The 27,465-nt window shown below is 59.5% G+C and overlaps 2 protein-coding genes across 8 annotated transcripts; one reads left to right on the top strand and one right to left on the bottom strand.

The window, feature by feature from the left end:
• The first annotated feature begins 670 nt into the window (after positions 1 to 670).
• On the top strand, positions 671 to 10,045 carry LOC111938818 (tumor necrosis factor receptor superfamily member 10B-like). Of its 3 annotated transcripts, none has more exons than XM_023940735.2 (10): positions 671 to 1,170; positions 5,042 to 5,174; positions 5,783 to 5,911; positions 6,292 to 6,406; positions 6,489 to 6,574; positions 6,673 to 6,756; positions 6,918 to 6,958; positions 7,495 to 7,608; positions 8,191 to 8,254; positions 8,355 to 10,045. In XM_023940735.2, the coding sequence occupies exons 1-10, from the start codon at positions 1,135 to 1,137 to the stop codon at positions 8,630 to 8,632; spliced, it is 1,080 nt and encodes a 359-aa protein (XP_023796503.1). In that variant the 5' UTR covers positions 671 to 1,134; the 3' UTR covers positions 8,633 to 10,045. The 3 variants fall into 3 exon arrangements, with proteins under 3 accessions (XP_023796503.1, XP_086721801.1, XP_086721802.1); XM_086865675.1 differs by having other exon boundaries at positions 695 to 1,170; positions 6,918 to 6,955; XM_086865676.1 differs by lacking the exon at positions 7,495 to 7,608 and having other exon boundaries at positions 695 to 1,170.
• Positions 9,961 to 26,832, bottom strand: RHOBTB2 (Rho related BTB domain containing 2). 5 transcript variants are annotated; one of them, XM_086865671.1, is made up of 11 exons: positions 25,632 to 26,832; positions 22,479 to 22,556; positions 15,779 to 15,980; positions 15,504 to 15,607; positions 15,237 to 15,422; positions 14,125 to 15,149; positions 13,172 to 13,290; positions 12,950 to 13,100; positions 12,786 to 12,874; positions 12,368 to 12,473; positions 9,961 to 12,286 (listed from the first exon to the last, which is right to left on the bottom strand). In XM_086865671.1, the coding sequence occupies exons 2-11, from the start codon at positions 22,535 to 22,537 to the stop codon at positions 12,048 to 12,050; spliced, it is 2,280 nt and encodes a 759-aa protein (XP_086721797.1). In that variant the 5' UTR covers positions 22,538 to 22,556; positions 25,632 to 26,832; the 3' UTR covers positions 9,961 to 12,047. The 5 variants fall into 5 exon arrangements, with proteins under 5 accessions (XP_086721797.1, XP_086721796.1, XP_023796502.1 ...); XM_086865670.1 differs by lacking the exon at positions 25,632 to 26,832 and adding an exon at positions 25,038 to 25,286; XM_023940734.2 differs by lacking the exon at positions 25,632 to 26,832 and adding an exon at positions 22,909 to 23,020.
• Positions 26,833 to 27,465: the final 633 nt, after the last annotated feature.

Raw genomic sequence — 27,465 nt, 5'->3', positions numbered from 1 at the left:
TGCAGATTTTGTTACCTCGGGCAGGGTTTGTAAACCGGCAGCAAAGGGATTTCTGCCATCCTCCGGTGAGTCACCGGGGAGGGGACAGGAACTCAACTCACGAGGGTTGGTTCAAGAGTTCAAGATCAGGAATATATTAACAATCTTCTCTCTGCCCTCTTTTCGGCTGGAAAAGCTCTCTCGGAGCCCCTTTAGGTACTGGAATGGGCGCTGAAGTTTCCCGTTCCTGTCGTTCCTGAAGCTCCTCTACTGCTCCATTCCAACTCCCACCACCTCCAGAAAATCAGATTTTCCTTGGAATTAATGCTTCTCACGCACTCCCCTGATAACGTGCAGCAGCAGAGCCGTTTGTGTAACACAAAAAGTCCAAAGATTTAACTTTTTTTACATTTTTTCCCGCTTCATCTCGAGTTCTAGGCCACAAAATAAACCAAACAGCCCAAAAAAACCCAAACAAACCCAAACAACCAAACAACAACAACAAAAAAAACCCCAACAAAAATAAAAAAACAAAACAAAACCCTACGAAAGAGATGGAATTTCCCGACTTCCTAGCTCAGGGACGAGATGACGACTGTTTTGCAAGGTTGTCTTTGCACCTCGAACCACACCAGCATGGATTTCTCACCAGGGATTACTCACTTTTCCCGGAAAACAAAAGACCCACGGCTCTGCTCGCTGCAGTCCGGTGAGTGATAGGAAAAAAATGCAAGATGGAGAAGCAACACCCTGAGAAACCATTCCCCAACATTCCTGTGTGATTCGAAATTTGAGGGCTGAGAGAAAACAACGAGAAAATAAGAGCGGCTACAAACGGAATGGAACTTGAGAAGCCAATTCAGCTTTCTGGAGAGAAATTTAGCTTTTCTGCGCGCTGGGCACAGAGGGGACCTGCGCTGGGACAGCCCCTTGTCCTCTTCCTCCCTCCCTGCCCCGCCCCGCTCTCAAAACCCCATCCCACGTAAAAACCACATTCACTTCATACATTCTCCAGGGATCGGCGGGTGTCGTGTGGTTGTGTCCGGAGCTGGCCCGAGCTGTGTCCGGAGCTGGCCCGAGCTGTGTCCGAGCTGTGCCCGCTCCGTGCCCGAGCTGTGCCCGCTCCGTGCCCGCTCCGTGCCCGCGGCGCTCAGGATGCCCCGAGGTCACGGCTTCCCGGTGCTCCTTCTGGTACGGTCAGTGGGGAGGGGGCTGCTGGGGACCCTCCGGGAGCGCGGTCAGGAGGGTCCCGAGCCCTGTCGGGGCCGGGCGGTGCTGTCGCGACATGCCCAGACTTGCCGCGCTGTAGAGGGGCTCGGAGCGCCGCGGTGGGACTGGGTCCGACGAGGGGGGAAAAAAGGTGGGGAGGAGGCAGCGGGGTGTTTGGGGGCTGCCCCAGTGAGGGGGCTGCGAGGGTGGGGGTGCCCCTGGATGGAGGTGGGGTTACCTGGGTGCCTTTACCGGCCGTGGGGGGGAGGGGAAGGGCTCGTGGGAGTCGGGGGGAAACTGAGGCACGGAGGGGCTCACCTGCTCCGGGGGCCGTGGGAGGAGCTGGGCTGCTCACCTGGCCTGGGGGCGACAGGGAAAACGGGCGGTGGGACTCAGCTGGCCCGGGCCGTGGGAGGGGTTGAGGCGACGGGCCTGGGGCGGTTTACAGGGACAGGGGGGACCAGGGGGGTTCGGATGACCAGGCAGGGGGTTCACAGGGGCAGGGGGGTTCGGATGGCCAGGCAGGGGGTTCACCTGGGCAGGGGGGTTCGGATGGCCAGGCAGGGGGTTCACCTGGGCAGGGGGGTTCGGATGGCCAGGCAGGGGGTTCACAGGGGCAGGGGGGTTCGGATGGCCAGGCAGGGGGTTCACAGGGGCAGGTGAGGCTCAGGGGGGTTCGGATGGCCAGGCAGGGGGTTCACCTGGGCAGGGAGGTTCGGATGGCCAGGCAGGGGCTTCACAGGGGCAGGTGAGGCTCAGGGGGGTTCGGATGGCCAGGCAGGGGGTTCACAGGGGCAGGGGGGTTCGGATGACCAGGCAGGGGGTTCACAGGGGCAGGGGGGTTCTGATGGCCAGGCAGGGGGTTCACAGGGGCAGGTGAGGCTCAGGGGGGTTCGGATGACCAGGCAGGGGGTTCACAGGGGCAGGGGGGTTCTGATGGCCAGGCAGGGGGTTCACCTGGGCAGGGAGGTTCGGATGGCCAGGCAGGGGGTTCACCTGGGCAGGTGAGGCTCAGGGGGGTTCGGATGGCCAGGCAGGGGGTTCACAGGGGCAGGTGAGGCTCAGGGGGGTTCGGATGACCAGGCAGGGGGTTCACAGGGGCAGGGGGGTTCGGATGGCCAGGCAGGGGCTTCACCTGCGGACGGCCCCGCGGGGTTCGGGGTACCGGGAGGACGTAAGACTGAGGACGGGGCTGGTGGGGAGCCACAGCCTGGAAGGGGAATGGGAAGCGATGGGAAAAGCGCGCTCAGCTCCCCCCGGTCCGAGCACGTGGCCGCGGCGGGGGAGATGGCGATTAAGGGCTGCAGGCTGGACCTGGAGCGCTGGGAATGGGGATTTCCACTCCCTTCGCTCCCAAGCCGTGTTTGCCACTTTGTGCTGGCATCTGGTGGCGGCGCGGACGCTCCTCGGGGATGTTTTAACGGGGCGGGATGGAATGCAGGTGGCTCGGGGATCTCGGAGCGGGAATGCAGCTCCCCAAAATGATGGCCAAACCCTCAGTACAGGGATTTAGCACAGAAAATTCCCGGGCCTGTCATATTTCCCCGTGGATGTTGTAGAGTTGGGAAATACCTGAACTCTGTTCTCACTTGAAGTCAGGAGGATCCTGCCCTGACTTTTATCCCAGGGCTCTGGAGGAGTCCAGCGGGTGCGGCTCCCACACTGGAATTACGTCAGCACTGCCCAGAACACGTTCTTAGAGAGAGCTTCTGGTCCAATTAATTCCCCACATTGTTAAGCAGAGTTTATTTAGACTGGCCTGATAAAGTCGAGCCTTACTAAACCCATCACCTAAGTGCACAGCCTCAGAGGTTGTTTTGTTTACTTCTTCACCCCTTTTTTTGCTGGAAGGGATGGGGAGCTGCTCGGGGTGATGATTCACGTGGCTCGGTGGTACGATATTGCGTCGAGCGTCCTCTCTTGCGTCATGGTCTGGACACAGGCCACAGGTTTAAGGATGAATGCCCCTGATATGTGAGTTTGCTGGAGCTCAGATTCCACATGCGGGAATTCCAGGGGAAAATCCCTGCCTGCATCAGACGAGTGGCCTTGGAGCAGATGACATCAGGTGTCTGCCCGGCGTTGCTTTTATCCCAGTTCTCCTCCAGCCAGGGGCTGGGCGCTGTGCTGGGGTGTGCTTCATTCTCTTCCTTGTCAGGAGTTGCTGCAGAGTCCAACTCCTTTTGGGATCTCCTCAGGAGAAAAACAGATCGGGGATGGAAGCAGGGAAAGTTCAAAGGTTGGTGCTTTCCCGAGTGTTTTCTCTAGACTTGATCCCCCAGGAAGGAAGAGGCTTTTAGCTGATGAGGGTTTCCTGTGCCTCTAATTCCTCTGCCTCCAGGTTTTCTTGGGTTGTTTACTGTGGGTGGAAACTCCTGAATTCCACCGTGCTGGACTCTCCAAGTGATAGTTTGGTCAGGGATGGCAGCAGGGTGATAACCTTATCGTGCACTTGTTGCTGCTCCCTGTAAAGCAGTGAAATCCCGTGGCTGGGGGGCCTTCCCAAACTGCAGAAAATGCTCTGGTGTCACTGTGATCACCTTCACAGCGCAGCAGAGTTCAGGTGCAGAGGAAACATGGAATTTTTTTCCCTTGTGGAAGTGGGACAAGTTGTCCTTTCACTCCCAGGGCTTCCAGGACCAGAATGGGTGAAGCCGTTGTGGCTGAAGCTCCTCAAGAGGATTAAAAAAAGCACTTTATGAACTTGCAAAGGTTCCTAGCTGGAGAAAAGAGGAGCAGAGGTGGATCCTGGGACATACGGAGCCAGAAGTTGCTGGAGGGACATGGATTTGATCCCTCCAAGACAGACTCTGGAGCTGACCCCATTCCCGAGCTGGCTGGGGTTTGGGGGCTCTGTGGTGTGGTCGTGGTGTGTTTATCCGTGCTTTCAGTGTCGCTGGTGGCTTTGTGGCAGCAGGTCAGGCCCATCCCTGACCTGCTGCAGCCGGTTTGGCCTTGTCCAGGAGCGGGAATCATCCCGCGGAGGGTGGGGGAAAGCGGGGACCAGGCGGGACCTGTGGGCAGGGGACAGGACGGCTCCTCTATTGTTCCCTTCAGGGCAGCTCATGACTCACGGCAGAAACATTTGCTTTAAAAGGCGGGTTTTTACCCTCCGTGTTAGGGAGGGGAGGGGAAAAGTGTCTCCTGCAGCCCTTGAGCGATGTGACACCCCGCTGGAGGTAGGGGCAGCTTTATATCCGTGGATATACAGCTTTACATCCACGGATATCCATGGAGCAGCTCTGTGCTGGCTCAGAGACCAATGGCATTGACCTCGTTGGGGACACTGAGGTGCCCAAAAACCCCCTGAGGCCTTTAGCGGCCGTTCCTGCTGAGCATCGTCCCTCTGGAGTGACCCAGCCAGGCTGGAAGGAGCTGAGGCAGCAGAAAAAGGGCGTGGAGAGCCGGCGGAAATGTGACTTTTCTTCCTGATCCACGGCAGGATAACAGGGCTAGGCCGTGCTGTCCCCTGGGAGCCCAGAGCCACAGCTCAGGGGTTTCTGGTGGGCACAGGAGCCCTTCCAGCCTTGACATGGGGCCGTTTCCTCCCACAAAGCCGTTCCCCTTCCCGACCCTTCCCTGTGCTCAGAAACTGGGGAAGGAAAAGGGGTCGTTAGGGACTCTTTGCCCTGCTGATAACCTGGGCTGGAATTCCCCTGTGAACCTCCAGGGCTCCTCCAGTGGCTTTGCCAAGGGAAAACCGGCCCTGGCTTGTGGGAAGTGCCTTTGGCTGAGCCATCCCGAAGCTCCTCTCCTGCTTCCCTGGGCACAGCAGCTCTCACCCTTCCTTTTCTCCCCGTGCCCTGTGCACTGGGGTGGTTTTTAACCCGAGTTTTTCTGTATTTTTTACCAGGCAGCCGCTTTTGGAACCAGTGCTGTCACCCTGAGGAGGAGGGACAGCTTGCATCCCTTGGATTCAGGCTGGAGAGGGAAAGATGGTTACTACCTGAAAGGTGACGGTGTCTATTGCCAGAAGTGCCCTGCAGGTGAGATGGTCTCAGCACTGATTCCTCGCTCTGCAGACTCTCCGTGCCCCTGTTCCGTGTCCTTGCTTCTCCTGAGGGGCAGCAGAGCTCCAGCTCTGCCCTGCTCCACTCTCATGGATCTAAGCACTCATTATGGGAATATTTCCCTTTTGTTGATGCCTCCTTTGCCTCTGAGTTTTGCTGGTGGTGGAATCACAGAACCTTCAGGTTGGAAAAGAGCTCCAAGGCCACCAAATCCAACCTGTGCCCAATCCCGGCCTTGCCACCGAGTGCCACCTCCAGCCCTTCCTGGGACACCTCCAGGGATGGGGATCCAAGCCTCCCTGGGCAGTTCCAAGGCCTGATCCCCCTTTCCATGGGGAAATTCCTGCTGCTGCCCGCCCTGAGCTCCCCTGCCCAGCCTGAGGCCGTTCCCTCTCCTCCTGTCCCTGTTCCCTGGGATAAGATCCCAAATCCCCCCGGCTGTCCCCTCCTGGCAGGGAGTTGTGCAGAGACAGAAATTCCCCGAGTCTCCTTTTCTCCAGGCTGAGCCCCTTTCCCAGCTCCCTCAGCCTGTCCTGAGGCTCCAGCCCCTTCCCTGCGTGTTCAGAGTTTCCCTTTCTGTCCAGGCACCTACATTGCAGAGGAGTGTAAAGAGCAGAACGGCTCTGGCAGGTGCGAGCCCTGTGCGTACGGGGAGTACATGGAATATCCAAACGCCTTCCAGTGGTGCCGGGACTGCCTGAAGTGCAGGGAAGGTACGAGCTGGGGAGGGGAGCAGGGCTTGTGGCTCAGGCTGGGCCCAGCTGGGCTCTCCTGGAACCCTGCAGCATCCCCAGTGAGTGGCTGGGGCTGGAATCTGTACAGCAGCACGTGCCAGACCCACCTCTGTTAATGGCTATGTCCCTTGTCCAAAGCGAGAGCTCTGCATGGAGCAGGAGGATGAGGCTCCCGGCAGCATTGGAAGCTGCTGGTGGACTTTGATCCAGGCACTGCTTTTCCCTTGGTATGGGCAGCTGTGGGGCAGGGAAAGCTGACACTCGACAGCAGGGAGGGCTTTGCTCCTCCCCGGAGCTGTGGCTGGGCTTGGGTTGGAGCGGAGGGGCTGGGATGGAGCCGTGTCCCTTGTGTCACACAGATCAGGTGGAGCGGAGCCCCTGCCAGCCCGTCAGGAACACGGTGTGTGCCTGCAGGAACGGCACCTTCTGCCCCCCGGACCACCCCTGCGAGATGTGCCAGAAGTGCCGGCCCAGGTGAGTCGGGTGCCACCGCGGCTGCTGCGGGGTCCGTGCTGGAGCTGCGGCTGCTGAGCCCGCCCTGTCTCCTCTTTCCCAGGTGTCCTGAGGGTCAGGAGGTGCTGAAACCCTGCACACCTGACAGTGACCTGCAGTGCGGCCCTGCCACCAACACTGGCCCCCTCTGTGAGTGGGAGGAGGGCAGGTGGGCTTTGGGATGGGGTGGGCTGCTGCTGAAGGTAAAGCAGGAACAGCTGCTCACAGCCCTGCTTTATCTGCTTCAGACCTCTGGGTCATCCTGGCGATCGGACCTCCCATCCTGCTTGTGATTGTGTTCTGCCTCTGGAAACACCACTGCAGCTCCCCAGGTGAGTGCAGGGGACCCCCAGAGTGCCCACTTTGGCCAGGGGCTCTGCACTGGTGTGGGCTGGGTGGGAAGAGGGACCCCAGAGCACCCATTTTGTGTGGGCTGGGTGGGAAGAGGGTCCTGCCTGGGGGAAGAGATCACAGTGCTGTTTGCATTTTCCAGGGGATGGGAGACCCTCGAGCAGAAGGCCCTATGAAATGGTGGTGAGTTCCTGGGATGGCAGAGGGGAGGGCTCTGTTTGTGGGCTGTGGTGAGGTTCCCCATTCCCTCTGCTCCCCACTTGGCCAGCAGCTCCTGGGAAGGCTGGAGGAGCAGGGGGTTGAGGCTCATCCATCTGGGAAGGCCAGAGGAGCAGGGGGATGAGGCTCATCCATTTGGGAAGGCCAGAGGAGCAGGGGGATGAGGCTCATCCATCTGGGAAGGCCAGAGGAGCAGGGGGATGAGGCTCACCCAGCTGGGAAGGCTGCAGGAGCAGAGGAATGAGGCTCATCCCCACAGGGTTGTGGTAGAGCTGGGCCAAGCAGAGGAGGCTCTCTGGTAGTGCCCTGGGTGCTTCCAGCCCCTTCCTCAGTGCCATTAATGCTTTCCTGGTGGCAGTGCTGGCACTTCCAGGGTCCTCAGCAGAGATCCCATGGTTAGGGGCAGGCTGCGCTCACCCAGAGCTCCTGCAAGCTCGGGATCCGTGGCAGGGTCCTGCCTTCCCAAAACCACCATGGTTTGTGTTTCTGCCTTGCCACAGAGCTCCATGTTTCGGAAGCTGTCGTGGTACAGGAGGGTGAACGTGGGGGCAGAGGACAACGCCGCCAACGAGCGCATACGGAGCCAGCAGCGTCACACGGCCACAGAGACGCCGGTACGTGACTGGCACCGCTGCCCCGCCGTGCCCAGCCGGGATCTGATCATCCTGGGGGGCTCCCAGGGCTGGGCCACACCAGGAGACACTGAAGGGTCTCTCTGTGGGATCAGGATGGCAAAATCTGCTCATTGCACTCGAGAGAGTCCTTGGGGGATTTAATGCTGAGCCCGTCCAGGAAACACGAATGTCCAGGGGGTGCTGGGGATCTCCTGTCCCAACAGCCCTGGGAGACAGGGAGAGGGTCTGCAATCCCCGTAAATCATACACTGGTGCTGGGGCTTGGGGAGTGCTGTAGGACATCATCATTCCAGGAGTGATGTTGTCATTCCAGCAGTAACATTGTCATTCCAGCGGTAACATTGTCCTTCCAGCAGTGACATTGTCATTACAGCAGTGACATTTCAGGAGTGACATTGTCCTTCCAGCAGTGGCATTGTCCTTCCAGGAGTAACATTGTCATTCCAGCAGTGACACTGTTGTTCCAGGAGTGATATTATCCTTCCAGCAGTGTCATTCCAGGAGTGACACTGTCCTTCCAGCAGTAACACTGTCATTCCAGCAGTGATATTGTCGTTCCAGGAGATGCCGAGTGGAAGCACCAAGAAGAGTCTGGTTCCAGCACCGGGGCACGACCCCATCCTAGGTAAGTGCTGGTACCCAGGGGATATGCTGGGGGCTGAGGTTCCTGTCCCAGCTGCCCGTGCTTGGCCCTGTGCTCTGAGCTGTCCCTTTCCCCCCCACAGTGCTGCGGCGCTCCTTTTATGTCTTCGCTAGAAAGGTCTCCAAGGACAACTGGAAGAAATTTGGCCGCAGCCTGGACCTGGAGGAGAACGACGTCATCATGGCCACGTCAGATGATGGCTTCTATGAGATGCTCTACAAGTGGTTGAGTAGGGAAGGGTCCAAGTCCTCCGTGAACACGCTGCTGGAGACCCTGGACCGGCTCCACCTCGGCGGGGTGGCAGAGGACATCTCCTCCACGCTGGTCCAGGATGGACTTTTTCAGTATGAAACGAGCTGAAGGGAGCAGAACACACACTGCACCTCCCTCCTTCGAGCTACAGCCATGAAATACCTCCCAGAACACTTGAATTTTAGCTGTTTGTAGCCCTCGCGTGGCTTTTCTTGTTTTGAAGCCATCAGAGTTCAGCTGGACCAGGAGGAGCTGATCCTCAGTGAAGTACGATCCTCAGGTTCCTCTCTGCTGGAGTTACAGTTCAGTGTTGGTGCTTCCTCGTGAAATCCAAGCTGGTTTTTTGATTTCACTGGGTCAATGCAGAATTTCAAACCATTTCCATCTGCCTCTGGGACCATCTCACTCGGAAGTGCTGGTACTACCTGGACATCCTCAGGATCAGTGCAGAGAAGAGCTTTTGCAGGGGTTTTTCCGCCCTGTGCTTTTTAACTTAACTGCATCATCCTTGTTTCTCTAAGGATTCCTGGCATCATGAAATGGCTTCTGCTTCTAGAACATCTCTGTGTAAGCTTCATTCTCCGTGCTTGGTGGTTCTGCAGGCTCAGCTGGAGCCTTGGGTTACTTTCTGTTGACAAAATTGTGTTTTACGTGGTTCTGCTTGCTCTTAGGAACCAGTCTGAAACTGGACTTGGAGGGGAGAGTGGGAATGATTGACTTGCACTATGATCACTGGGGAAAGGGACAGTGCAGGGGTCACCCAGCCCAGTCCCCTGGCAGGAGCAGGGACATCTTCCACTCCACCAGGTTGCTCCAAGCCCCGTCCAGCCTGACCTTGAATGTTTGCCAGGATGGGGCAGCTTATCTGGGCAGCCTTTCTGACGGTGTTTACCCATCCTCATTGTGAAACAATTCTTCCTGATGTCTAATTGAGGCCATTCCTCTATCCTGGCACTCTAGGCCCTTGTCCAGGGTCCCTCCCCTGCTCTCCTGGAGGCCCTTTAGGCCCTGGAAGGGGCGGTGTCCCAGAGCCTTCCCCAGGCTGGACAATCCCAGCTCTCCCAGGCTCCAGAGAGGCTCTAACACCTCCACATCCTTGTGGAGAGTTGCAGGTGGGGTCTCACCAGAGCTGAGGAGAAGGGAGGAATCCCCTGGTGGCCCTGCTGGTCCCAGATGAGCCCTGGTGCTGTCCCTGTGTCCCCAGGCAGGGCGGAGGGGTGAATGCACTGAGGTCCCAGTTACATCGGGGGTACCCCTGCCCACCCCAGCTCCTCACAGAGCTCAGGGAGAGTCTGGCTGGAAAAACAGCTGGGGAAAACTACTGCATTACTTGAGCTGCCAGCCCAGTCCACCAGGACCTTCCCCAGTGTTGTGGGAGGGTGCTGAGCACCCCTCCTGCTGCCGCCCCCCTCCTCCCAAGACTAAGTCCACAAGCAGAAGTTTTGTACTTATTTATTTAGCAATTGTAAATGTTACATATTTTAACTTAAAAGCTATATAAAAATATCATTTTTTTTGTTATGCATGGTTGTGTGTTTTTCTACAGAGCTCTGGCCCAGCCAGTTTGTTATTTTCCAGTTTTTTACATTTCTCTGTTTATGAAGGAAGAGTTTCGTTTTTTTAAAAAAAAAAATCCTCCTGATTTTCTCATCTGGTTTGATTAATTTTTTCCCCCCAGAACTCTGGTGAGGGCCTGTCCAGGGTCTCACTGGACACCAGGGGCCCAGCAGACACCAGTTGCTCCATGTGGCACTGAGGAGTCAGCCCATAGAATTAATGCTCAGCCACCCCAGCATCCCACCAGGAATGGTCCCCATGAATCCTTTCTGCCAGGGAAAGCCCTCAGCAACCACCCTGGCCTTTATTTACCCTCCACCAAAGCAGGGGGTGATACCTGTCCCTCTGTCCCTCAGGGTGGCACTGCCCCGGGGGGCTCCACCCAGCCAGGGCTCTGTGTGTTGCAGTAGCTGTGTTGCAAATCCATGCAGTGCTTAGTGAGAAAAGGGCTCTGCTCAACCCCCAGAACCTCCCCTGGAGCTGCTCTCCAGCCCCTGCACTGCCAAGGGGAGTTTTTTAACAGCGTGGGGCCAGGATGGAAAGCAGGAGCTGTCGGGTTCGTGTCCGGGGGTCACTCCTGGGTGTTTTACTGTGCCCCTGAGCATGCAAACCTGGGCAGGAGCTCCTGCAGAGCCAGGCACATGCAGGGCTCAGCTCCTGGCCCGGGGAAGGCGAACAGGGCTCGGAAGCAGCAGTGAGTGCCTGGGTTGTGTGAAAAGGAAAGTTGCGGTCCTACCTGCTCGCTGGGGCTGCCAAGGGTGAGAACACCGAGGGTGAGGAGCCACCTCGCTCCTGCATCTGAGGCTGAGGGCGGGCATGCAGAATGAGAGGCTCCAAGGTGCTCCACGAGGCCAGCTGGGAAGAGGAGCAGCGGGGAGCAGGAGGGGACGGCACCAGGAGCATCCCCGGGTGCTCCTCCAGCAGCAGCCTGGGCAGGGATGGGCTCCAAGGAGCTTTCCCTATCCCAGCTGGGGAGGGTGAGGAGGTTTGGGTGCCTCCTGCCCTGCCTGGCAGCTCTGCAAGGACACAGGTGGGACGTGCAGAGTTAGTCTGATGGAAAAGCCACTTCGTGTTGCCCCAGGGGTTTGGGTTTCTGCGAGGCCTCGCTGTCCCTGCCCGTCCCAGGAGTGCTGGAAGAGGGTGATGGCATCACCCCAAGTCTGGCACAAGGATGTGCAAGCCCAGCAGCTTCTCCCACACACACAGGGACCACACTGGGCTTTTAAAATACCATTTATTACAATGGAGCCTTCCAGGCTAAAATCCCAAGCCGGGAGCTTGGTGTTGGTTTCTGGTGTGGCAGGTTCAGGGAGTGGGGTTCAGATGGGGTTGGTTTTTTTTTTTTTCCTTTAAGTTTCTATCTAAACAAAACTGAAGAGTTAAGAACAGGGAAGAGAGGACTCCGGTCCCCTCCGTGCCCTGAATTAGGACAGACCCCACTTGTAGGGGAAATTCTGCAGTGCCTGGAGGCATCTGGGGACCAGGGGGGTCCCCTGCCCTGTGCCTGACCCTGCTGTGAGTCGAAGGGGGTGGCAGGACCCCCACAGTGGCTCCAGGTGGTGAGATGCCATCAGACACCCAAGCCACATCCCAGAGCTTCTGGTTCCAAATCAAAATGGAAGTGCTTCTCCTTCTTTGTCTTCTCCTTCCTCATGCTGCTGATGTGCCAAAAGCCAAAATTTCCAACAAAAATCCCGAAATGAAACCACGGCGCAGCCCTCATGCTCCTGTAAACACGAGTTCCTCCTGCTGCTCGGGCTCTGCCGGTGCTGCTGCGGGGAAAGCAGGGCTCCAGGAGCGCCGGGGGCTGGCCCTGAGCCCCTCCCCAGGCCCACCCCTGCAGCCAACACTGTCTGCTCCGGGGCTTGTGCCGCTGCACGCCTGGCGCTGGGGCAGGGCATCCCACCCTTCCTCCTCCTCCTCCTCCCCGTTTCCTCCCAGGGACACTGGAGCAAGGACGGGGCTTTCAAACCACAGCCGAGGAGGAGGAGGAGGAGGAGGAAGAGGAGGCTGTGGCTGCCGACGATGAAGGAGAGGAAGAAGGGGAGGAGGAGGCGTTCCAGAAGAGCCACCGCCTCTTGGGCTGCCGTTTGAGGTGGAGGTAGTCTTCCTTCTCCCGCTCCTTCTTCGCCCGCTGGTAGTGATCCTCCTCCTTCAGGTACCACACCGGCGGCCAGCGGTGCTTCTCGAAGTATTCCTGGTTCTCTGTGGGAACACGGGGGGGGGGTGAGGGCGGTGCCAGGACTGCTGGGACCCCCCTGTCACCTCCCCCTGGCTGCCACTCACCTCCTGACATGGCCTTCATGTCCCGTGGGAACTTGCGGCAGACGTTGTTGTAGTTGGTGCAGATGTGGTGCAGGCACCAGTCGGCGAGCTGGTAGGCGCAGTGGAACTGGGAAAGGATGGGACACCAGCTCAGGGCCACCAGGAACAGGCCAGCACCAGGGATTCACCTCATTTCACCATGGACATCCAAGGCCAGACCTGGTTGTCCAGCTCCTGGAGCTGCCATACCCCTGTGTTTGTCGCCCCCAGTCCTGCCAGACCCCTGTGTGTGTCACCCCCAGTCCTGCCAGACCCCGGTGTGTCACCCCCAGTCCTGCTGGACCCCTGTGTGTGTCACCTGGAGCCCCCCAGTCCTGCTGGACCCCTGTGTGTGTCACCTGGAGCCCCCCAGCTCTACCAGCACAGGCTCCTGTCCTACCTGAGCCAGCTCTAGGAACACGAGCACGTCCCCATCGATGTCCACCATCATCTGTGCCGCCTCCATCAGGCCGGTGACGGTGTACTGCTCTGCACAGGGGGACACACAGTGTCAGAGGCTGGCTGGGACGGGGTGACAGCCACCCTGCCACCGCCTGGACTCACCTGTGAGAGCCACCAGGTGTGGCAGGCAGAGGCGGTTGGCAAGGATGATGAGCTTCATGTCGTCCAGGTCAGGGCTGGAGCTGAACTGCCCCGTGTACAGGTACTCCAGGACTGCCCGCATGCAGCTCTTGCTGGTGTGAGGAAGTGCCACCTGCCAGACACACACTTTGTCACCTCCTGGCCATCCCCAGCCATGCCACCCTCCTGGGCAGCTCTCCTCACCTCGTTGGTGGAGCTCTCCACGAAGGGGCCGCCGAACATAGCGGCCATCCAGTCGCAGCTGGAGATGAGCAGGGGCTTGTGGGCACTGATAGCACCGTCATCCAGCACAAAGGTGACATCTGGGGACAAGCAGAGTGGTGCTGCTGGGACCAGCTCTGTCACCTGGGCCACACCTCGCCCCAGGGGACAGCAGAGGGAAGGGGATGGAGCCTGGCATATCCTGTATTTCTCCCCAAAAATTTCTCTTAGTTTTGATCCTGCATTCCCTGCCAACCCAGAAGAGCTCAGGGAAGAGCCTCAGCAGTGTTCTGCCTATTCCAAGGGGTTTTCCCAAGTCACTCCACAACACATTTGCCAGCAAGGGGAAAACCTGGGAAGCAAATGTCACACCCAAACTTGAGTCCTTGGAGGGCTGGGAGGGAGGCCAGGGATGTCCTGCCTCGCTCTCCACAGCTTCTCCCAGGGGTGTACAAGGGCCACCACATATCTGTCCCTGCCAGGGACAGCCTGACCATATTAGGATCCATCTCCATGAGACAAATCCAGCCAAAGGGAGGCTGGGACATTCACGTCCCCCTGGGATGTCACCTCGTGCTGGTGGCTCGTGGTGCTTGCTGGAAAGCTGGGGAAATCCTACTAAGGGCACTCGCTCCTCATAAATCAGGGTGACCCCGTGAAAATCTGGGCTGGGAGAGAAGGAAGTCGTCTTTGCAGCTCTTCTGTAAATAAACAGAGCTGCTGGGCCAGCTGGGGAGCAGGAAACCCTGGGGAAGGGCTTCACTTTCTTGGGAAAAAAAAAAAATTACAAAAATCCCCAAATGGCAAAGTGTGACCAAAAACCCCGAGGGAGACACAGCCACCCCCTCACACATGGAGCAAAGCCAGGAGCTCCCAGCCCCCACCCACCCCGTGAACCCCCCAAAAGGACCAGGCTGCTGCTCCTGGAACCGTACCCGAGAAAGTCCCCTTGGCCAGGCATTCCTTCACCCGGTTGGTCCTCCGGACGTGGAAGGCTTTGGTGATCTCCTGGTTCATGAACGCCTCGTTGTTGAGGATGTTGGCCACCATCATGCGCAGGTCGAACACCTCCAGCAGCTCGGCGATGTGAGCGATGTGCATGAGGTCCCGCTCGTTCTCATCCAGCTCACCCGTGTACAGGTACTTCAGCACAGCCCGGAAAGGACCCGGCTGGATGGACGCATCCATCTTCACCACCACCATCAGCTTGGACTTGTAGGTCAGCGGGTCCTCGGCCATCTCCTCCTGGATGCTGGCAAAGGCCCGGCTCCATGAGGAAAGGTTCCGGCCCCGCCGCAGCCCGTGCTCGCCGTTCTCATAGCGGTCACCCCGCAGGATACCGTCACTGGTGGAGGCTCTAAGGCACGGTTTGCGCTGGCCGGGTCCGGCCTCCTCGGCGCTCTCGCAGATGTCGAAGCTGGCGGCCCGCAGGAGGAAATCCCGCCCGTGGTGCCTCTCCTCCTGGTGCAGCATCCGCTCGGCAGCCGCGGTGACAGCCGCCCCGAAGCCGTGCCCCACCGTGCTCTGCTGGTCTTCCTCGCTCAGGTCCATGAGGAACAGGTCATAAAACTTGGAGGAGGAGGTGGAGAGGTAGATCTTGTGTGCGTAGATTTTGATCTTCTCTTGCAGCACCAGGATGACGTCCGCACACAGGGGGTCCTCCAGGAGGTGGGCTGGACGCTCCTCGTTGTTGGAAGGGGGGTCCGGGACGATGATGATGGGAGGAGGGGGCTTGGGGGGCAGGAAGGGGGCTTGCAGCAGGGGCCGCTGCACGTTGCGCAGGTGGGACTTCCAGAACTGCAGGTGGCGGCGGGAGATGAGGGCGGCACGGATGGCATTGTCAAAGACGTCCTTGACGCCGAACTGGGCCACCACGCTCGTCTCGTAATAAGGGATCCCCAACTCCTTGGCAACCTCCCTCCCTTTCTCCGGGGGAAGGATCTCGTTAGGTTTAATTGGCCTGAAAGAGACGGGAGATAATTAATGAAGAGACCTCTTGAGATAAGGAGGGCATGCAGGGACGTCTCTAGGGCGCGAGTGTCCCCACCTGGCCAAGGGTCTCCGTGCCCGGTTGACGGCCTCCAGGTCAGCGTAGCGCAGGTCAAGCTGGCAGCCCACCAGGATGACAGGGGCACGGGGACAGAAGTGTTTGATCTCCGGGTACCACATGGTCTTCACATGGTGCAGGGAGTTGGGGTTGGCGATGGAGAAGCACAAAACCACAACGTCGGACCTGCGAGGGGACAAGGGGTCAAAGCCCAGTCTGGGGACTCCCTCCCTGCCCGGGGTAATGCCAGGCGCTGCCTCTCCCCACCTGCCGTAGGCAAAGCGCCTGTCCTTGTGGTGGTCACCAAAGGTGTCCCAGAGGCGCAAGGACACGCTGACATCGTCTACCACATCCCGGGAGCGCTCCAGCACCTGCGGGAACAGAAAACCATCCATCTCCTCAGTCCCTGGAGCTTCACAACAACAACAGCAGGGCTGTCCTCACCATCCTCACAACCCCCCTGAGAGGAGGACACGGCTCCACCTCCTCAGGATTCCCACAGGGTGTCCGTGATCCTCCCCAGCAGCCCTGGTTGCCCTCACCTCCTGGCAGACACGGTACTGGTCGATGGCCCACACCGTGGGCACGTGGGTGGCGAGGAGCTGGTACTGGGTCAAGGTGGCATTGCAGGCACGGGCACAGATGAGCCGGGTCTTGCCCACCGCGTTGTCCCCGACCACGACGCACTTGATGGTTTCTACGTTTGGCCTCTCATAATCCATGTCAGAATCCATTAATTGGGACCTGCAGGGGGAACGAGGCCTCGGCAACCACCGCCAGGAACAGGCAGAGTGGCAATCCAGGGCACCAGAGGGGCACGAAGCAGGAGGATGCTGACACTCCCTGGCAGCCCAGGGAAGCTCTGCAGCAGCTGCCCAGCCCTTCCCAGTTCGCTGTCCCCGCCAATCCCCTTTAAAATTTCATGTTCTGGTGGCAGGGTGGCTGCTGTGCCACGTCAGACACATGGCCTGCGTTGGATTGCGCCCTCCTCCCTCCCAGCTCTCCAGCTCATGCTTGTTCATGTGAGATGAGGTTTTTTTTTTTTCCCCCCTCTCCCTTCCTCCTCTTCCTTTTCTCCTTCTCCAGCAATTGCAAGAGAAGCTTCCAGAGCCGCCTGACAGAGTGCACACGCAGGCACCGCCGGGTTCCACTACCTGGCAGGGGGCACTGACCTTTGCCCCTTTTCCCACCCCATTCCCGAGGGGGTATTTGCTCCTAGTCAAGGGCAGCAAGAAGAAGCTCCTTAGGTTTCCCAGGGGTTCAGCAGCCACGGGGATTGGGAGAGCTCCCAGGAGCAGGTGTGACCCCAACCCTCCCGAGAGAGACGTTGGTGCTGCGGGTGCTGTAAAGCTGATGAGCAGCAGCCAGGTGTGCCCAGGTATGTCACCCATTCCCTGCTCAAAGCCAGAGCCTAAATCAGCCAGAATTAACTCATCACAGCACAAACCCAAGGGTTTATGTGGTTTCCAGGGGGAAAAGCACCAAGGGGATTGAGTGATACCAAAAAAATCCCACATCCCAATTTCTGTGAATTTCCCAAGGCCACAGATCTCTTCCCCCTTGGGACAGCAAGGACAAAAAAAAAACCCCACATCCCAATTTCTCCAAACTTCCCAAGGCCACGGATCTCTTCCCCCTCATCGCTCCCTCCTGGCAGCGGCCTCCCGAGCTGCTATAATAAACCACCAGCGCAGTGAGCGAAAATACCCAGTAACGATGGCAACCGAGCCCTGCACGTGGGACCACAGCTCCCCAAACTGGCAGACTGGCAAGGACTTCCCAATGTTAGCACCTCCCTCCATGCGCAGGCTCCCTGGGCACACCTGGATCCCCAGGGCAGGGCCGAGCCTCAAGCCTCGTGGGCAGCTGGAGGCAGAGGCAGGTGGCACAAATCCAGGTCACTCCGGGTGCCAGCGCTTCCACACCGGGCTGGTCCCGAGGCAAAACTTCTCTGAGTAGTTGTCGCCGCATTCCACATCCCCTCCATCCCTCGGGATGCGGGGAATTCATCCCAAAGGGCATTGAAAACCAGGAGCAGCAGCAGGGCAGGTGGGCTCCTTCCCCATTAGCCCCTCAAAATCCATTCCCACCCTCCTGTGCTGCCATCCCCAGTCCCCTGCTCATGCCAGGGATCAGCTTGGCTCTGTAGGACCAGGAGATCCAGGAGATGTCCAGGGTGGGGAATTGTGAGTGCTCAGGGAGCTTTGCTGTGGTTATTTTTAGGCCCAGCCATGCTCAAGTCAGCCGAGCTCGTTTGGATGGAGAGGGAAGGCACAGGAATGACAGCTGCAGTTGGCACTTGGGATGTTTGTCTCTCATGGGGACCTCAGCCCACCCCCAGCCGAGCCAGCTCGGAAAGTCCGGTGCCTCATGGGAATTAAGGGCTAAATCCTTGTGGGATCAGTGCCTGCTGTGAGGAGGGGAACAGGGGGACAGCCGTGGGGATGAAAAGGGGCTTTTTGATAAAGCAGAACCTCACTGGGGAGCTCTGTTGGCCCCACGGGGGGGGGGGAGGTCACAGCCCCTCCCCCACAACACAACCCCAGGAAGGGCTGAACCTTTTCAAGCCCTCTCCTCACCTTCCCCACCATCACCTCACTCCTGGGAGCAGCTCCAAATACCACCGGAGAGTAAAAATAACACAAGATGCTGAGAGATTTGAGTTCCCCCCCAAAGGAAAAGCTCTTCCCAAAGGAGCAGGGCAGCTCCAGCCACCAGCCCCCCAGCCCCGTTCTCCTTGCCCCCCACCCAAACCAAGGCACCCAATTCACACCCACACCCCCCACAAGGAGAACCCCAAAATTGCTCCTTCCAGGCTCCCAGCCCGCGGTTGTCAAGGCAACTGCACCATCACCCCAGGAGCTGTCGCTTAGCAACTCTCAGGCTCCAAATCCTCCATCCCGCACCTCGCCAGGGGAGGAGAACCCCCAAACCGGGGTGAAGCCTCCCCAAAACGGCGGCGATGCACAGAAACAACCGGGAGGAACGGGGCAGGCCGGGCGGCCCCGCGGAAGCAGCCAGGACTGTGGAGGCCGCGGCCGGAGGCGGTGCGGGAGAAACGGGGCCCCGAGCGGGGCTGCAGCACGGCCGGGGCCGGGGGATGCGGCGAGTGGGGAGCACCGGGACCGGCTGAGGGGAGCACCCGGCTCGGGGAGCACCGGGAGAGGCTGCGGGAGTTTGGGGAGGGAGTGGGGAGCAGCTGGATCGGGGGCGCGGGGCATCGCAAAGGGGTCCGGGAACACCGGGGCATCGCAAAGGGGCTGGGGAGGATCCGGAGAGGGTGTGGGCATTGTAAGAGGTCTCAGGGGTGTGCGAGCACCCGAATCGGGGCTCTGGAGCATCGCAAAGGGGACAGGAAGCACAGGGAGAGGGTGCGGGGCACCGCCAGGAGGTTGGGGGTGCTCGCAGCACCCAGATCGGGGGTGTGGGACACCGCAAGGAGACCGAGGAGGACCCAGGCCGGGGTTGTGGGGCATCGCAAGGAGTCTCAGGAGAGCTCGCAGCACCCGACCGGAGCTGCGGGGCATCGCAAGGAGCTTGGGGGTGCTCGGAGCACCAGGATCGGGGGTGCGGAGCATCGCCAGGCGGACGGGAAGAGCCGGGAGGGGGTGCGGGAAACGCCGACGGGACTGGAGAGCATCGGGAGCCGCTGCGGGGCATCGCCAGGGGGGCTCGAACCACCCGGATCGGGGGTGCGGGGCACGGCCAAGGGGCCGGGCCCTCGCTGTCCCCGGGCCGGGAGCGGGGCAGGATGCGGGCCAGGATGCGCGGAGCGGGGCGCGGAAGCGCGGTGGGGGTCCCCCGGTACTTACACCGTGGGGGTCCCCCGGTACTTACACCAACACAGACGAAGCGGCGGCTCCCAGGGGCCGGGGCCGGGCTCGCCCCTCCGGACATGGCCACGGCGCAGCTTGCGCGGCTCGGCTGGGCACGGCTGCGCTGCTCAGGGCCGGGGTGGCCCATGGCGGCAGCTCGGCCGCCCCGATCTCCGCATCCGCGGCCCGCTGCGCTGCGCGGAGCCCTGCGCGGATCGCGGCCCTGCGCTGCCCTGCGCGCTGCAGTCGCGCCCGCCCCGCCTTTCATTCACAAAAAACAAGCGGCCGCAGCCGAGCCCCGCCCCGGAGCCCCCCCCCGCTGCCGTGCATTGGCTGAGGGAGACTCGGGGGGGCTCCCGGGGTGGGTTCGGGCTCGTCCTGCCGCGCACGGGGACCCTCAGCATGTCCCTTGAAGGAGGCTCCGTTGTGGCCCCCGGTCCTGCCGTGGGACCCCCGTCCTGCCCCTAAAGCTCACTCGCAGGGGGCTTTGTTGTGTCCCCCTAAATCCGCCTTGAGACCCCGTTATGTCCTCTAACCCTCCCTCGCAGGGGGCTCCGTCGCGCCCCCACAATTCTGCCTTCAGACCCCCATCGTGTGCCTAATTCTCCCTTGCAGGGGACTCCGCTGTGCCCCCCCCTCCCCCCCCAAATCCTGCCTTCCATGGGACTCCATCCTGCCCCTAAACCTCCCTCTCAGGGGGCTCTGTTGTACCCCCAGTTCTGCTTTGGGACCCCCATCCTGGCCCTAAAACCCTCCCATAATAAAGGGAGCTCCATCCCGGCCCCCAAGTCCTGCCCCCAATCCCGCACTCCATGGATCCTTGTCCTCCCTCTGCATGAGATCCCCACCCTGCCCTCCATGGGGGAGATGAGAGCCTCAGCCCCCCCTAAATCTCACCTCCATTCTCCCCTCGCATCCCCAGTGCCCCCCAGTCCTGATCTGGGGAAGGGGTGCACCCTCTCCTGCATCCCTCGGAGCACCTTTCCCTCTCCCCAAATTTCAGGGAGGTGCCAGCTCCCAGCTGGGCCATGGGCGGTGCTGCTGGTGCAGGAGACCCCTCAGAAGCCCCACAGCCCCCCCGGAGCACCCCCAAACCCTCACAGGGCTTCTCTCGGGGGTGTGGGGGGAGCGAAGCTGCTCCATCTCCTCCAAGCACAAGGCCACAAGCTGCGGTCCTGACTTTTCACCGTTCTCTACAGAGCTCATTGCAGCCCCCGCCTCACCCCTAGGGCAGCTCCCCGAAATCTAAACCCTCAGGGCATTAAAGAAAACCCCAAAAAAACCACAACCCCCCCAAAAAAAAAACTCCGAGTCATCTTTGCAGCGCGGCTGCCGGGAATGCGCCGGGCGCCGCCGGCCCCGCTGCTCTGAGCCCGTATATCCGCATCATGTGATCCTCGCCATCCCTTCCCGAGACATCCAGCCGCCTTTCCCTCCCCATCCCCGCGCTAAGCTCGGCCCCCTGCATGGCCTTGATCCCTTCCCGCCTGGATGAGGCCGGCTGGAAGCCCGAGCCGGGGCTGACACCGCCGCAAAGCCCGGCGCTCGCCTCGCCCCAGCCTCTCCGCAGCACCCCCGCCTCACCGAACTCGCAGCACGGGGATCTGTCTCTCCATAGCAGAATGAGATGAGAATGAGCCGCTAATTTGGGGAGGGGAAAGCCCGTTTGGCTTTTGAGCCGCCAAGAAGCGGCTCCAGGCGCTGCCTCGGTGGCCGCGCCGGGACCGGGAGGCGGCGGCGGAGCTGCGGAATCGCTGCCCCGGGAGCTGCGGAATCGCTGCCCGGGAGCTGCGGAATCGCTGCCCGGGAGCTGCGGAATCGCTGCCCCGGAGCTGCGGAATCGCTGCCCCGGGAGCTGCGGAATCGCTGCCCCGGGAGCTGCGGAATCGCTGCCCCGGAGCTGCGGAATCGCTGCCCCGGAGCTGCGGAATCGCTGCCCCGGGAGCTGCGGAATCGCTGCCCGGGAGCTGCGGAATCGCTGCCCCGGGAGCTGCGAGCAGCCGAGCCTGGAGCTTTCTGCTTCTTGGAGTGGGTCACGGGGAAGGAACACGTAAAGCTTGTTTGCCAGCCGCATGATTTGGCTTATTTGCTCTCTTGTAGCAGGTGCTTAATTGTGGCAGAAAGGGTTCCCGGCAGCTTTCCGGGTAGCCAAATTCCCTCCTGCCCCTCTCGCAGCCAGGCAAAACAAAAGCACGATTGTCACTGGCAGGAGAAACGGAGCTGCGGAGCTCGCACGGGCCTCCTTCCCAGGAGAAAAGGTTTCCCGGGAGGATGGAGACACCGGGGTGGGCATGGGGCATGGGAAAGGGGTCGGGGGCAGCTGTGGAGCTCGTGAGTGCTGCTCAGAGCCCCTCTCCTCCGTGGGAGGAGGAACACAAGGCGCAGCTGACTATTCCTCAGCCAGCCCACGTTGTGGCACGGCATGGAATGGCACAACACGGAATGGCACAGCTGCCCATGGCATGGAATGGCATGGTACAGCTGCCCATAGCATGGCATGGAATGGCACAGCTGCCCGTGGTACGGCATGGAATGGCATGGAATGGCATGGAATGGCATGGCACAGCTGCCCATGGCACGGCACAGAATGGCACAGCTGCCCATGGCACTGCACAGCCACCCCATGACATCCCCCTCCCTCAGCACGGCCATCTCTGACACGACTATAATTAAAAGGCCTTTTGCTCCTTGCTCCCGTCTCTCCAATTTAAGCCTCTTGAATTCACCAAGGAATTCATCTGTCCGGCTCCATGATCGCCCTGACTCCCTGGCAAAGAGCTCTACACCCAAACTGAGCTCTGGGGGTCACACCAAGCCCCCTTTTGACCCTGCAGCATCCTCCTCCCTCCATCTCCCACCCCCCAAGCCAGGAATGAAGAAGCCCTCGGAATATCCAAGATATGAGCATATATTGCTCCAGCTGCAGTAAAATTTATGACTCCCCAGTTTAAAGCTGGGGTGTTTCCATCCTTCCCAGGTGCTGCCAGGACCCTGCCCAGCCTCACTGGGGAGAGGATGCAGAAACCCAAATCCAAACCCATTTTCCTTGTGCTCCTTGGATGCTCTGCAACCACTGCAGCTTTCTTGGCTCTCCCCCGCACCCTGCCCCCCAAATCCATTCACCTTGCAAGAGGCTGAAGGGCTGGCACAGACCAAGGCAACGCATCCCTTGCTGGAAAAAGTGGATTTGGTATGGGGAGACACCCCAAAAACCCTGGGCAGCCCTGAACCACACAGTCCCAAAGCTCCCAGTGCCGGGACCCTGACTTTGCCTTGCTCTGCTGGGAGTTTTCTACCTCATCCATAGGGAATGGAGGCGTTGCTGTGGCGTGGGTGGGATGGGAGCAAAGAGCAAAGTCCCTGGAGAAAGTGGCTGGAGGAAAAGTGCCAGGAGCAGGGCTGGGAGGAGGCAGCAGGAGGTACTTACAGGCTGTGAGCCATGGCTGTCATCTTCCCGGCGGGGCTGCCCTTGCCTGGGCTTTCCATCGCTTTCTCTTGGCAGGATCTGCAAGGAGAGGGCACAGGGGCCTGTCAAATCCCCCCAAACATGGACTCACATCGTAAAGCCACCCCCTCCCCACTCGGTGTCACCTCCCGAGGACAGAAAAGTTTTGGGAAGGTGAATCCTGGGCTGGCCAAGCGCAGGTGTGGGGACAGAGCTGTGCCTTGTCTCCCCATTGTCCCCACGTCTCTCTGCCAGCTCTGCCCTCCTCGTGCCACCCTCCAAACCAGCAGAAATAAATGAATCCATGGAATGCACACAGACCCGTCCCCTGCTCTGAGGGCTCCACAGTGACAACCTCTGCTCAGCCCCAGCGAGGCTCTCCCAGCTCCCACCCCCTCTCCAAGCACCTCACCCTTGGGCTAAGAGCCTTCCCTGTGGATCTGAGCCCCCCAGGCAGTGCCTGGCTCCCGGGGTGGCCAGCAGGCCAGCGAGTGCCCTGGCATGGTGGCTTTGGCCAAGGCTCTGGAGCGAGGCAGGGCACAGGGCTGTCCCTCCTTCTCCGTCACTGGATCCCGCACACGTCATGAGCAGAGTCCAGCCTGGGATTTGCTCCTGGCAAAGCCAGCAGAGTCCCTGCTCCTGGCGGGGATTGGGTTCCAGGCACCCACCACGGTGCTGGATCCATCCATGCGTTCACCAGGAAGAGCAGCAAGGGGTCACCCCTCAGTTTTGCTTCTCTGAAAATCCCAAATCCTGCTGTTGGGCTTCCTGAATGAGGCTATAAGGGGTCTCCTTGCTCAGGACAGCTGCTCCAAGCATCCCATGGGCCCCCCAGCCCCAGCAGCAGCCAGGGAGGGAGATGGCAGCTCTGGAAAAAATGGCATTTACTGGCTCAGTACCCAACCAGAGCCAAGAGAAATCTTCAACCAGAACTTCACAAAAATGGCAAAACCCAGCCTTGACAGGGGAGCAGTGGGGACAAAAGGCCACATTGGAATGTGGTGGGGAGTAGAGCCCGGGAAAGAGCTGATACCAGAAGGAAACATCTAAAACAAGCAAAAAAAGAACATTTTCGCACCTTCCATCCCCTGCCCTGCCAAAGGAACAGGGGCTGTCTGCAAAGCAGGAGGTTGGGGCAATTCCCTGCACGCAGGAATCCTCTGGCCCAGCTGGATGCCATCTCCCAGCCCTGGAATCAGCCACCTGACAGCTCACCCTGCCATCGATACGGCTGCACAACTCCAGGGATTCATCACTCAGCTTATAAATATTTAAAGCCAGAAGGAGCCTCGTGCTCCTGTAAAACGCAACTCCTTGCACAAGCCCAGCATCCCTTTGCCCCAGAGCTGAGCTAATGAACATTTGGGACTCTCCAGACGGATCTTTCACAGCTAAAAACCGGGTTAGGGCGAAATTCAAGGTCTTGATCCATCCGTGCAGGATTTCTGCACCCTCCAGCTGGGGGTACACTGGATTTATCACCCCGAGGGGTGCAGGAAATGCTGCTGGAACGTAATCACAGCCGAGGCTGCGCTTCCAGCTGCTTGTTCCCCACACCCCAGGAAGGTTTTGGGGGGCACAGCCGGCCCCACACCCTCGGAAAGGCTGCAGCTGCAGCCTGGAGCACTGACAAGCTCCCGCCGGCTGCTCCAGGCAGGATTCACAGTTTCATACAGCATTAAGAGCTGCTGACGCCTCGTGAAAAAACTGTGAAAAGCTTCTATTTTGGGGAAAGTTCCTCTTATAACGGTGCATCCTGTGGCTTCTCTGTTTCCCTTTTTCTCCTGGTTTCTCTTGCTCCGGAGAGCTGTGCAGAAAATAGGCGGATAATGCTGCCAACCAGCCTGGGCTCTTCGTCAGAAGAGGAAAATAACCCTCCAAGCCACCCCCAGCCAAGGAATTCATTCTCATGCCGCACCTGGGTGGGGGCCTGGGGTGAGAAGGGAGGCAGTGGGACCCTCCTGGGACTTGTTTCTGGGCACGGAGCGTGAAGGGGCTTGGGTATTTCCTAATGAGGGAAAAACGCTGGTTTTGCTTGGTTTAGATCTTTTCCTGTGGTGTCAGATCTTTCCTGGACTCTCCTCCCCACTCTGCTCCCAACCCACGGTGCCATCGTCTGCCTTTGCACCCACTGTTCCCCCATTAAAAAAAAAAAAGGATTGCAACATCAAAAAAACGGGAGTTTGTCTCTAAGCAACTGTCTCCAAGCAGGGATGGAGAGCAGAGAAGGAGAAGAAGCAGCGTTAAGTAGGGAGAAAACTTCTGGAGATCGCAGCGGGGAGAGGCAGGGAGGGAACAGCAGGAAGAGGGACATGGGGCTGACAGCACCAGGAGCAGGCAGGAGCCCCGGGGCTGGAGGATCTCGCTCTTTCCTCACCCCTGGCTTGTGAAACACCTCCCGGCTCCCCAAAGGCACTTCCCAGGAGCCCCGGGGCAGGAGGATCTCTCCCTTTCCTCACCCCTGGCTTGTGAAACACCTCCCGGCTCCCCAAAGGCACTTCCCAGGAGCCCCGGGGCAGGAGGATCTCTCCCTTTCCTCACCCCTGGCTTGTGAAACACCTCCCGGCTCCCCAAAGCCACTTCCAGCCCCAAGGGCGAAGGAAGCTGCGGCCGCAGGGCGTTGAGGCAGGGACGTGAGACCAGAGCTCCGTGTTGGCCGTGCTGATGCTCAGGGACCACCAAGAGCCCCGAGTGATGCAGGGAGGAGCGGCCGGCTTTATCCGCGCCGCTCCCGTGCCAGAGAGGGGAGAAATTCCACGCTGGAAAACTCTTTGCCTGCACATCTCGGTGTCTCCTCGCACATGGCTCTGCCTCAGCAGCCTCCTCACCGCCCTGCGAGCCACCGAGGCACCCCACAGGTCCCGCACCCCAATTCTCGACAGCTCCAAGGGGTCCCCAAGAGGGAAGGAGTGTCGCCCGCTTCGGAGAGGCTGCATCGCCCCCAGGCGCTGGGAAAACCCTCGGGGGGCGCTTGGAGCTGTTCCTGGGCCGGGATCCGCAAAATTCCCCCATTTCCCAGCCCTCGGAGCCTTTGCGTTCCACCACGAATTCCCGGCGGAGAAACCCTCACCCTCTCCATGCCCCATGGCCGCTCCCTGGGGAAAAAGGGGGATAATTTGCTCCAGGCGTGGTTACCTGAGCGCAGCGGCCCCGCTCTGTCCCGCGTTTCTTCCCTTCGCTCCAGCGGCTCCTTCCCTTTCCAGGTGCAAACTGGCCCGGACAGGCAGGACCCATTTTTATACTCTCGCCCATGTGATCCAAACAAATGCCCTAGGGATGAGTTTTTGCACTGACACAACTCAAGGGGCTGGGACTAAAAAACCTGTTGGACCACAATTCCAGCTCAACGGACAGGAATTTTCCACTCGGATCCTTTCAGGCCGGCTCTGGGTGCGCCGGCACGCGCCGGGGCCCGCGTCTCCCTGCTCCTCCCAAAAAATCCCATTTCCCTGCACTTCCCAAATCTTTCTCCTTCCTAAACGTTTCCTCTTGTGCAGCTGGAGAAAACGAACCATGGGATGGTTTCACCATGGAGGAAGGGGTGGATGGGAAGAGTGAAGGAATATGTTTGAGGCACTGACTGCATTTAAACTCTGCAAGTCTTTCGTTTTCCCCATGATCTGTGAAAAACAAAACAAAAAAAATCCCCAACCACAAAAATCCCAAACAAACACGAAAAAAACCCAAACCCAACGGAGCAGAAAATGCCAGCCAAGGTGAGAAATGGGGAGAATCCTTTGCTCCTGGAAAAGAAAACTCCCTGCAGCCTTGGGGCCTGGGAACTGCACTTCTGCACAGGTTGGAAGGTGATTTTAGGAGCTGCCCGGCCGGAGGGTCCTGCACTGGGGCGCTCCTCAGGGATGCAAGGGAAGGAAGGCAAGTCCCAGGTGAGTCCGGATGCCCGGGATGGGAACTGGGAGAGCTCCGCGTGGGTGACTCAATGGGAACCGAGGCACCGGGAAAATGTCCACGGGCCACGGAAAGGAGCCACGAGCGTGAATCAGTGGGATAGAGCGGTGACTCCGTGGGAAAGGAGGGAGGCGATGGGATAATGGGGCAGGAGGAGCCCCTTGAAGGCGCTCCTGTTCCCCTTGGGGCAGCGCTGGCAGCAGCTGGAGCTGATCCCGATGGATTTGATAAGAACAGGAACGTGCAGCTCGGCACATACGGGGCCAGCCCAGCGCTTCTCTCTCCTCCACCCCGAGGTGCTGCGGTGCCCCGGGGCTCTCCCGCACCTCCCGGATGTTCTGTCCTAGCTGCAGGCACAGCCCTTCGCTCCTGCCGGGGTTGGGGAGGGATTTTTCCGCCTGATTTGGGGGTAAAAGGCGCCTGTTTTGATGGGTCACAGAGCGGGGGAAGCATTCCCCGCCCGGAGTGAGAGTGGGTTTGCAGCTGCGTCTTGGAGCACCTGCAAATGGTCCAAATCTCGCCCAAATTGCTGCCAATGATCGGCCTGGGGGGATCTCAGCCTGAGCCGCCTGCGACTGCGGGGACTGGAAAGGGGGTGCGTGGAAACGGGGGGACCTGGGCTGGCTGTGCTGGAGATCCCAGGCTGTTTTCTGTTGCTTTGCAGCTGGGGTTTTATTTTTGGGATGTAAAGGCAGCGGCTCTGTGACCCTGCTGGTGTGAGGAACTGTAAATAGGGGAGATTTTGGGGTCTCCTTCAGGGCCAGGGCGCCAAGGGGATCCGAAAAAACACGTGGCTAGGAGAGAAGCTGGAAAATGTTCTGGAAAAGATGCTCATGCTGAAGGGCTCCCCCCAAATACAGGAAGTGCCTCACCTCCTTCCAGCTCCCAGACTAGATTTGGGGGTGTAGGGCTTCCCAGGAAAGCACCACAGCTGGACTGGGAGCTCATTAAAGCTCTACCAGCCCCTGCTGCAAACCAGTTAAAGCCATTTAGGGAAGGGTTAAACCAGTTCAGTGTGATTTGGGAGCCTATTGATGTAGAGGTTAATCTGGTATAAGTG

The sequence above is a fragment of the Cyanistes caeruleus genome, chromosome 29 (genome assembly GCF_971803275.1).
Source record: "Cyanistes caeruleus chromosome 29, bCyaCae1.hap1.1, whole genome shotgun sequence".
Taxonomy (NCBI): domain Eukaryota; kingdom Metazoa; phylum Chordata; class Aves; order Passeriformes; family Paridae; genus Cyanistes; species Cyanistes caeruleus.
The sequence above is the reverse complement of the archived record's forward strand: the minus strand, read 5'-3'. Positions and strand labels throughout refer to the sequence as shown.

What these genes read in the sequence shown, in the direction of transcription:
- LOC111938818 (XM_023940735.2), top strand. Translation starts at nt 1,135, where the DNA reads ATGCCCCGAGGTCACGGCTTCCCGGTGCTCCTTCTG. An exon ending in GAAGGCCCTATGAAATGGTG is followed by an intron (nt 6,959 to 7,494) that starts GTGAGTTCCTGG and finishes GCCTTGCCACAG; the next exon opens with AGCTCCATGTTTCGGAAGCT. An exon ending in ACACGGCCACAGAGACGCCG is followed by an intron (nt 7,609 to 8,190) that starts GTACGTGACTGG and finishes TTGTCGTTCCAG; the next exon opens with GAGATGCCGAGTGGAAGCAC.
- RHOBTB2 (XM_086865670.1), bottom strand. Translation starts at nt 25,279, where the DNA reads ATGTGCAGGCAAAGAGTTTTCCAGCGTGGAATTTCTCCCCTCTCTGGC. An exon ending in TGTTCCTAGAGCTGGCTCAG is followed by an intron (nt 12,474 to 12,785) that starts GTAGGACAGGAG and finishes ATCCTTTCCCAG; the next exon opens with TTCCACTGCGCCTACCAGCT. An exon ending in CATGAAGGCCATGTCAGGAG is followed by an intron (nt 12,287 to 12,367) that starts GTGAGTGGCAGC and finishes GTGTTCCCACAG; the next exon opens with AGAACCAGGAATACTTCGAG.